This window comes from Triplophysa rosa, linkage group LG25 (genome assembly GCF_024868665.1).
Source record: "Triplophysa rosa linkage group LG25, Trosa_1v2, whole genome shotgun sequence".
NCBI lineage: Eukaryota > Metazoa > Chordata > Actinopteri > Cypriniformes > Nemacheilidae > Triplophysa > Triplophysa rosa.
Window position 1 is genome coordinate 16,322,941 of NC_079914.1, and position 10,783 is coordinate 16,333,723.

A 10,783-nucleotide genomic window follows, 5' to 3' on the forward strand; every position below is an offset into this window, starting at 1 on the left:
AAAAAACTTACTAATGTAAGTTTAGCAAATCACTACTAATAAGCTCTCCCTGTTAATCTTAAATATTTACTCAGTAACTTCTAATCAAACTGACTAACTGCAGCTGTAATGTGTCAGAGGAGAACTGGCCCTCCCTGCTGAGACTAGTTTCTGTCCATAATGTCCATTAATTATTCAGCATCTGGTTTTTTTGTATAATTTCAGCACGTCTCACCTGACAGTCTCGAGTGAACACGTCTGATCTTGTAATAACTGATAGATGAGTTTGACTCCTGTTTATCCAGGATCATTTCCTCTGAGATCCAGATCTATCAGATGTGATTCAGGGTTTGATCTCACAGCTGAACATAAAGATTTATAACCTTCTTCTCCAATACTGCACTCGGACACACTAGAGAACAAAAACATGATTATAAATCAAATATTAAATCTGTAAAAAGACACACGTATGAATGATTTAAACATTCACTGAAGTGAATGAAATGAATGTAAAGACATACTTGAGTTTGTGTAGTCTGCACTGTGAGTGTCTCAACAGATCTGAGATCTTCTTCATTCCTGAATCTTCTAGTTTGTTTTTACTCAGACTGCAGATAGAACACAAAGTTAAAGTTTCATCTAAACATTTATCAAGATGAAATCAATTTCACATCTGAACAGGTTGAAATATAAACTCATAATAAAGATCAAGTCCTCACATGAGTGTGTTGATGCGACAGTGTTTATCCTTCAGTAGATCACAGATCTGATTCACTCTTGACTCGTCTAGTTTAAGATAACTCAGATTCACTTCTCTCTCCAGTAAAGGATTAATAAAAAGAACTTAAATCAGATACTCAAAGGCTTTCACTGCAGAAAAACTAATCAAGAACCTGCAGAAAACAAGAATTATATATTATATCAGTTTCATTATTTACTGTCACAACATTATATTGCAATAATGAAGATTAAAGCCTTAAAATCATACTTGGTTGTTAAACTCACCTGACAGTCTTGAGTGAACACTTGTGATCTTGTAGTAACTGATAGATGAGTTTGACTCCTGTTTCTCCAGGATCATTTCCTCTGAGATCCAGATCTATCAGATGTGAAGGGTTTGATCTCACAGCTGAACATAAAGATTTATAACCTTCTTCTCCAATACTGCACTCGGACACACTAGAGAACACAAAAGATCATAGCTGATTAATTAATGACCTGAATCTTTATAAATGAACTAATGAATGTGGAGGAATATTATCAATATGTCAGACATCAGTTCACCTGAGTATCTGAAGTTTACAGTTATTCTTCAGTCCTTCAGAGAGACGCTCAATTCCTGAATCCTGTAGATCATTATTGCTAAGATCAAGTTCCTTCAGACTACTGGAGTCTAAACTGAGAGCTGAAGCCAGAGCTGAACAACTTTCCTCTGTTAGATCACAATTACTGAACCTGAAAAAGACCAAAACAACATCATACAGGAGTTTATGTATAACACTTTAATCTTTACTGGAGTAAACTATCAGACTGGACTGTTAAGGGGAATTCACATTATAACAATAACTATAACACTTACTGTAACTATAACTATATTTGCGTCACCACACGATTTCCACGTTCCCAGTCACCGGAGTATTAATAGACTTCTGTTCCCACAATCCTACTCACTAGCCAGCCATGCTGATTGCACCCACACCTGTTCCCAATAACCCGGACTCTATTTATACTCACATTGTGTACCATGTATTTGTCAAGTCGTAAGTTTATGCTCCGTATAGATTTTGACTCCTGTTTCATGTATTTTTGTGGATTGAAACCTACCACTTGATTACCCTTTATTTTGCTGTACTTTTGGATTCTTGGAGTAAAGTTTGTTGTGTGAGCACCCATCTCTGTGTTTGTCGTGTCAGTATCGTAACAGAACCGTTCATGGGAAAATTATTTTGCACACAGAAGGAGAACAGTCTCATATGTCACTATGGTAAAATTGAAGACTGTAACTCAAACCCTCTAGCGCCACCAACAGTCCAACAAGTTGCACATACATTTTGCTCATAACTTCTGAACCGTAAGTGCTAGAAACAAAATAATATTTCCCTGAATCCTTGGCTCGTGGCAATTCGATTGAAACCTATGACGTAATTGTCCCGCGATTTTTGACGTTTGTCTGATTTGCACAAAATGGTTTGTAAGAGACAGTGCTAGCAAAAAATTATAAAAAGATTGTCGATTGGCCAATTCGTTTTCGTATAGCCCATCAACAAAGTTGACGAAATGCACAGCAAAATGTTTTTGAGGCTGTATCTTCGTCAAACTTTTATGTATTGACACAAAACTTGGTATATGTCTTCAAAGTCTGGATCTGAGGTGATATACACAGTTTCGGCAATTTAACAAAATTTATAAAAATGCTTATAATAACATGAAATATTCATCATAATATCATTTGATATTTGAATATTTTCTGATTGATTATGTAGTTGACATGAACCATTCACCTGACTAATAAATTGCTCTGAATTTATAAACTCTAGCAGATTACGTTTAATCCATGTAACCACAAATCTATGTTCAGGTTAGTGACGGACTAAAATCCTGTCTAGGTGGAGCATTGGAGCACAAATGACTCATATATGTACTCATATATTCACGAATGTGGCCCAATAAGTGTAAAACAAGAAAAGCAAGAAACATTTGAACATTACAATTGCCAACCTACCTCAAGATCTCCAATTCAGATTTTTTTTTGTTTGTTTGTTTCATAATTCCATCACAGAGCAGCTTGACTCCTGAATCCTGTAGACTATTATTGCTCATGTTGATCTCCTGCAGATTGCTGCCTGATCCCAAAACATTAGCCAGAGCTGGACAACTCTTGTCTGTTAAATTACAATCACTTAACCTACAAGGAAAAAAAGATTAAATGCATACCATATATTTTATAACTACAAATATTAAATAATGTATAAATCCAATAAAACATTCACTTTATTTTTATTGTACTTCACTGTGCTCTTGAACTAGCAATGTACCGTTAACTGAACTCGATACACTCCCCCAAGGTTTGTACAGGTTTCGGAAAGTTTTTTTCGAACATGAAAAAACGTTACATAACAACTTTTCTTAGTCCCAGAAACGCACGCCCACGGCAAAGCGAAAGAAATAGCCCGCCCACGCATAAACCAATGAGCGATAGGACGACCCGCCTACCATCAAGATTGGCTGCGTTGTGTAAAGATTGCCTGCGCTGTGGGCCTGCAGCTGTAGCTCGTTACTCAACTTAAGTTGAGGTGTGTTTGTTTGTTCATTTCAGTGATGAATGTTATATAAACGGTGGATATAACGTTGGATTTGCAGATGGTTTGAAAAGCGCTAAAAGATGCCAGACATGAACCGCACGTGGTAAGTCAAACTGAGTCATGTCTGCGTTTTGTTGGCAATGGATGCGTACGTGCTTTAGTTCCGCCTATCTGCCCCCCCCTTGCCACACGCATCGCATGTTTTTGAAAAAAATAATCGTACAGCTGTCTCTGTCTTTTATAAATGTGATCAAACTCTACGGATATTTGAAGGGTACGATACTATTCTGTAAGTACTCAAGATTACTTACAGCCACTTTCAACATTTAAGGCTAACAATAAACATTAGTTAATTATTCCTTTACTTACAGAGCTTTTTTGACCGTTTTAACCACGGGTGACAGCCTAATGAGACATTGGTCTGATTTCTTGAATTTCTGAAGCTCAAACTCCTCCAGTTCCTCATCTGATGTCAGCAACACAAAAGCGAGAGCTGACCACTGAGCAGGTGAGAGGTCAGAAGATGACAGACTTCCTTCACTAAGATGCTTCTGAACCTCTTGTACCAGAGTTTGATCATTCAGTTCATTCAGACAGTAGAACAGATTGATGGATCTCTCTGGACATGAATTATCTTCAAATTTCTGCTTGATGTACTGGACTATTTCTGTGTTGTTCTGCTTATTGCTCTCTTCTTGTGACAACAGACCTCGTAGAAGCGGCCGATTGGACTCAAGTGACAGACCGAGGAGGAAGCGGAGGAAAAGATCCAGATGTCCATTGTCACTCTCAAGTGCCTTGTCCACTGCAGTCTTCAGTAAACCAGTCATTGTTTCATCGTTGTTTTCCTGTTCTTTGTGCTCTTGAACAAATACAAATTTCTTGTTCTTGTCTAGAAACAGATGAGCATACAGAGCTGCGATAAACTCCTGAATGCTCATGTGAACAAAGCAGTACACAGTACCAAGAATGATCCCCGTCTCCTGTTTAAAGATCTGAGTGCACATCCCTGAATACACAGAAGCTTTAGAGACGTCAATGTCACAGTCCTCCAGATCTGACTTATAGAAGATCAGGTTGTTTATTTCCAGTTGTTCAAAAGCCAGTTTCCCCAGTGAATAGATTGACTCCATGTCCCAGGAGATATCAGGCGAATATTCTCCATCATACTTTCTTCTGCTCTGTTGAATCTGAAAGCGAAAGAAGTGTGTGTACATTTGTGTCAGAGTCCTAGGAGTGTCATCATTGCTTAACTCCTCCTGAAGTGTTTTGGTCGTGTCATCAGAATTCTCCATTTTCTTCTCTTCCAGAATGTTCTGGAGCACAGTGGCTGAGATCCAGCAGAACACTGGGATGTGGCACATGATGAAGAGACTCTTTGATTTTTTAACATGATCAATGATTGTGTCGGCCATATTCTCATCTGTGAATCTTTTTCTAAAGTATTCTTCCTTCTGTAGATCATTGAATCCTCGGACCTCTGTCACCAGGTCGATACACTCAGGAGGAATCTTACTGGCTGCTGCTGGTCTGGTGGTTATCCAGATGTGAGCAGAAGGAAGCAGATTTCCTTTGATGAGGTTTGTCAGGAGAACATCCAAAGAAGCAGGTGATGTGATGTCTCTCAATATCTCATTACCATCAAAATTCAGAGGAAGACGACATTCATCCAAACCATCAAGGATGAACAGAACTTTCAACTTGTCATTTCTTGAAAGATTTACTCCTTTTATCTCTGGGAAAAACTGAACTATGAGGTCCATCAAACTCAGTCTCTCTTTCTCTTTCAAGTTCATCTCTCGGAAAGGAAGAGGAAATATGAAGCTGATATCGTTGTTTTCTCTTCCTTCTGCCCAGTCCAGAACAAACTTTTGCACCGAGACAGATTTTCCAATGCCAGCAACTCCTTTTGTTAGTACAGTTCTGATGGTCTGGCCTTGTCCAGGAGGCTTGAATAAATGTGTACATTTAAACTGTATGTCTGGTGATTCTAGATGTCTGGAAGCGGCCTGAACCTGATTTATCTCATGTTGTTCATCTCCACCCTGAGTGATGTAGAGATCCGTGAAGACCTCACTTAGAAGTGTAAACTCACCATGCTTTGCAATTCCTTCAGAAATGCGTTCATATTTTTTTTTCAGGATTAATTTTAGTGGTCGTTGATGAATGAAGACCAGCTCATCTAAATCACGGAAACAAATATACAAGGATTGTCAAGAGGGTACATTGTTAATAGATTAAAAACAAGTAAATGTATATAAATATTTTTCAATTGTGATTAATCACCATGTTTGTGCGTGATTAATCATGATTAATGAAATGCTTATCATGAAAATAAGAATTAACCTTTATCTTGTTTAACATGATACACAGTTTAAGGAAATAAATAATCGACTGAACAATTTGTACATTCTGAAGTTAAATGCTGTTCGTTTTTCTGAGATTATACTTTTCACTTTTATACCTTTTTATACATATTTTTTGTTAGTCAAAGTTAAAGTTAATATTGACACAAAGATAAAAGGTTTCATTTGAAAAAACCTGATGCATTTATTGGATATTAGCACAGTTTTTTTAAAGGACAAAAAAGTCACTATCCGGCAAATGACTCAAGTGTGTCGTAAGTTTTGGTGACAAACACAGCATTTTTCATTTTGTTCCAATAGGATACCATCTCCTCTGCACGGGAGCTTTCGTCACCGTCATTTGCTGGAAAAACAAGCCTCAGATTCACATGCAGCCGAGGGACAACGGAAGCTAGACATCAACGTTAATAGCACTGTCAATATGGATATTTCTCTTAAACAAACGCATGGATTCACTTCAGAAGACCTTTTAAGACCACGGAGCCGTGTCGAGCAGTTCTTTGATCGATGGATGCACTTTTTGGAGCTTCAAAAAGTCGACGCCCATTCACTCCCATTCTACCACTTGGAAGTAAAATGATACGTGGTATTAAAACTCCGACTGCATTATTCTTCAAGAAGAAAGACATATTCAGTCAGGATGCCTTGTGGGTAAGTAAAACATGGTGAGGTTTTGATTCTTGCCTGAACAAAAACTCCTAAAATATCAAGAGAACACTAAACAATTATACAATAGCTCGTTCTGGTTCTTGAATCTGATCGGAGCCATACGATATTAAACCAGTATCATCACAGGAACGGTTTCACGTTTGTATCACTCCGACACTAAGCTACGCCAGACCTATGAAACTAAAATGCACATGCTGAGCACGCCTTTGAAATACACTCAGGAATGGTAAAAACTGCAGTGCAAAACACAACGGTCTCGAGACGTGCTTTTGATAACAGAAATGGTAAAAGACACGCAAAAAACATTGCATAAGACAAGAGACATGAGCGCAATGGTCAAACAAGTTGGTCAAGTGCATGTTTACATTGAGAAACAATGGGAAAGCAGCGCATTGGAATGGACAAAAGGTCCGTCTCTCCTTCACACTCATGTCCTGTCTCATTACTTCTCACCAATAAATTAACAAATTAAACCATATAACTTCACTGAAACAGCACAGTTCTTCATTACTGACTCTAAAGTTACAGTTTAATAATCTCTTAATAATAAATCTCTTCTTGTTCTCACCTTGATTAAAACTGCATAAAGCAGGACCATAGACTGCGACCAATTGGTCGCAATTTGTGACTATTTTTACTACTGGTGAGACCAATTGTTCACATCCTTTCGCCATTAGCTCATCTTTCAGGTGACCCCGCCTCCCACAGCCATCATGCATGGGTGCAAGAGACGCATTTAATGCTAATAATGCAGCAGTCACCAACTTCTAAAGACAGTACTTCTTCTAAAAGAGCGACAGAGCAGGTGAGTGAAGTGCTCACTCTTGCAACTAAAAAGAAATATGTTTCGCCTGCGAATGCAAGCACTTCCTTGGCAAAATAAGGTACAAAACAGCGACGATAACAAAATGTGTTTCCAAAATATGTATCAATGGAACTTTCATGAAGGAAAATCACTAAAAGCCTGCGAGATGTTTAAGATATGCGCCCGCCCAGAAAGCTGCCTCTCAGAATCATGAACAGAGTTCTCTTTAACGTCTTCTTACTCTTAAACGGACATATCCACACCAAATTATGTCCAAGTGCCAATATTGGCAAGAATAGTTGGGAAACAAAACACACTTGTAACAAGTCAAAATTGCACTTTTTTGTCAAATAAATCAGACTGGTTCACATTAATTGTAAAATTGCAACCTATATATTAAAGTGAATAACAATAAGAATCATTTAGGGGGGGAAATGAAAAGTAAAAAACGTACACTAGCCAGGTTGCAAACGTGTGCACACCCTTTTTTAACAGGGATGGTGGCAGTGTTCAAAATCAACCTATCACATTCAGACTTCCGTTAAATGAATTAGTATACACCTGCCATAAATTAAAGTTGCGTCACATATTGACAGTTGATGTTTTTCAATATGCGTTCTTCTGCGGTCTTTTGTCCTCGTGTTCTCGCTCTACGTCATCAATAACCGTCAAAGTCCGGTTCCAATACTCAAGAACACAAGAACAGAGAACGCATGAAAGTACCCGGATGTGTTCTCGATATCAAGGATGCATTGAATGCAGCCTTGCGCGCGTACGGAACCCGCTTGAAGTCCCAGAAGTCACGGCGCCTCGCAACACCGGTCTCAACGAGAACACAAGTCCGTTCTTTGCGTTCTGGGAAGAAAGGGCCAGTATTTTTCCCAATGCATGACAATCATCACAGCATTCTTTACTCAGAACCCTGTAGGTAAATGTGTCTGACTGACTGCAAGTAACAGATACTTTGCAAACACAACCGCTCAATATACAACGTTAGAGATCATTTGCGTTAAATGATTAAACTGCATAAAAAGTGATATACTAATTTCACTTTTATCTCCCATGTTTGATAAGTGACATCATGACAGATGGTGACATTATAAGCCTCTTACCTTGCAGAATATGAGCAAGTTTCTTTTTGTTCATACTTCTGAGAAAGTGGAGTGTGATATCGAGAGCTGCTGCTTTGACGTTCTGTGTGTCCTCCTGAAAGTCCTTCACGTGATATTCTGTGTTTTCTTTCTTCAGTATCTTTTTAAACCTTTGTAACTCATTCTTTAGAAATGTGATTATTTTATTCTCAAGATCCTAAAAACAACAGCTTTGTTTAATAATGGTTTTGTTGTTATATTTTCAAAAAAAATGAAGTGCTTTTCCTACCTTAAAGGTCCAGATAAGGCCGTCCATGACATGTTTGTGAAACCTGTCGTTCTGGAAGCCGGCATCTGATGTCTCAAACTGAATCCTGTAGCCAAACAAAAAAATCTCTTAAAATAGGATTTTTCCAACGAGAAAAAGAACAACCCAGTTTAGACTGGGTTCTGTGGTCTCAGTTCAGAGTTTGATCCTGAATTCCTTATGTTTGCGGTCAACAACCAACCGTGTGAAGCATGAAGAGACAGCACAATTTATTTCTCTAAAAATGAAAAGATCATCAGGAAACATGACACTTTTAACTATGTGTCAATATTTCTTACGTGACATAGTTTCTTATTGTTTGGACGTAAGATAGAATATATGTTCACAGGAAGCGTATTATCAGAATAACCCAACCAAGCAAGTCAGATACAAGGTAATTCAATAAACAATAATCTACTGAAATTGGCAAAATGGACATAAATAAGACAGGTAAACTGGCAATACTTCACTAATTATATATAAATGAACATTGTAGTTTATAAACAGGAAGTAAATAATGAATGAAAGATGCAATATTAGGGCTCCCTCTTGCGGTCAGATAAATATTTCCAACCCAATCATTACATTTAGAGCAGTACTACTAAATAAAAATATATATATATATATTATATTTCTTCTTATTTTGTGGAAAATTAACAACATTTTCCAGATTCTGCAAGGTGTATGTAAATATTCACAAGACAAATAACTTAGAAGTAGGAGTGTCAAACGATTAATCACGATTAATCGCATCCAGAATAAAAGTTTGTTCATACATAATGTGTCTGTGTACTGCGCAAATTAATTTTGTATTTATAAACACAAACACATACTTGCATATATTTAACAAAAATATGAAAATTAAATCACATTCATATATCATTTCAATTATTAGTACATATAAATAAATACAACAACATATTTTTTAAATATTTATACATGTATGTGTATGTGTTTAAAAATACAAAATGAATATGCGCAATACACAGACATGCATCATGTCAGCACTAACTTTTATTCTGGATGCGATTAATTGCGATTAATCGTTTGACAGCCCTACATAGAAGTGAAAAGCAAACCCTGAGAGCCTCGATTAAAGAGGTGCCATGCTTTTTCTTTAAAGCTATGTACAATGTACCTGCAGTGGAACAATGGTTTCATATTGATTTTAAATTATTGTCTTTAAAGGTAAGGCTGCAGTGAGGCTTCGTTTCCTAATTTGCACTTGTCTATGTTTGGGATTTTATGATTCATCTTGACATTACAAGATTCTACTTTGACGAGGGTAGATTCTCTGTGGTGTCATGTAAACAGTGCTGTGGTATTTGACAGTATTTGTGTACTCACCTGTTCAGAAGATACGTAGCCAGTTCTGCATCGCTCTTTATTCCCTTCTGTTGTTTTAGCGTCTTCCACCGAGTCATTTCTCCACCAATATTTACTGACGTATTCGGTCTACGAAAACACACACACAAATATAAAAAACGTGTTCATTGCTAAGTGTCTATGCACAAGACGGAACGTGAACAGAGCACTTATGCAGGCAGCTGAGATCAGATCATAACACTAAATAACATCTTGGTATGGCGTGGATAATCTGTGTTTATACTTGTTTTTGCAGTGAGTGCACTATTTAGGATGCAAACATCTGTTTAAAGAAGTAAATTCATCCCTTCCACCAGGGGGCCCCCTCTCCCCTTATGGACTATGGACTCTCTCACTATTCACACACTTCCTGTATGAGCTGTAATTAAGCCATGCCTGTACCATGTATACTTGGTGAAGTATTGTCAGTTTTACTGCATACGGAGCGTTTCATTATTTCTTGCCATAGTTCTAGTTCATGTCTGTGTTTCTTGATATGAACATTGTGCCTGTCTATTGGATAACTGATTTTGGATTACCCTCTTATTTTTTTGTTTGGTTAGACTGTCTCGTGGTTTTCGGATTTACCTGCCTGCACTACTGTACGATTTGCCTGCTGTCGGTTTGTTTGCCGATCGGCTTTAAATAAACAACCTGTAATTGGAAGCTCTACTCTCTGCAGATTCTCGCTTGTTACACCCTTGAAATACCTTTTGGCAGCTGATGGTGTTTTCTCACTGAAGTTTGTTCCAACACCTTTGGAGTTGTCACTCTTCATAGACACAGAACTGGATACAGGTGACGCTGACCTGTCACTTATGACACACAACAAATCCTTTGACTCATCTGAAGAGATTTGGTCAACAGGGCTGGTAAAAATCCACACGTGACCATCAATA

General features: G+C 37.7%; 1 protein-coding gene across 3 annotated transcripts in view; it reads right to left on the reverse strand.

Annotated features, from left to right (window-relative positions):
- LOC130548390 (NACHT, LRR and PYD domains-containing protein 12-like) overlaps positions 1 to 10,783 on the reverse strand; it is a 38,353-nt gene that overhangs the window by 20,566 nt on the left and 7,004 nt on the right. For all 3 annotated transcript variants that reach the window (XM_057325128.1, XM_057325127.1, XM_057325126.1), the window contains exons 4-11: positions 10,595 to 10,699; positions 9,867 to 9,974; positions 8,502 to 8,586; positions 8,234 to 8,429; positions 3,651 to 5,463; positions 2,702 to 2,884; positions 1,264 to 1,434; positions 985 to 1,158 (exon numbers count right to left, since the gene is read on the reverse strand). In XM_057325128.1, coding sequence (XP_057181111.1) covers positions 985 to 1,158; positions 1,264 to 1,434; positions 2,702 to 2,884; positions 3,651 to 5,463; positions 8,234 to 8,429; positions 8,502 to 8,586; positions 9,867 to 9,974; positions 10,595 to 10,699 — 2,835 coding nt within the window. The remainder of the gene's footprint in view (positions 1 to 984; positions 1,159 to 1,263; positions 1,435 to 2,701; positions 2,885 to 3,650; positions 5,464 to 8,233; positions 8,430 to 8,501; positions 8,587 to 9,866; positions 9,975 to 10,594; positions 10,700 to 10,783) is intronic.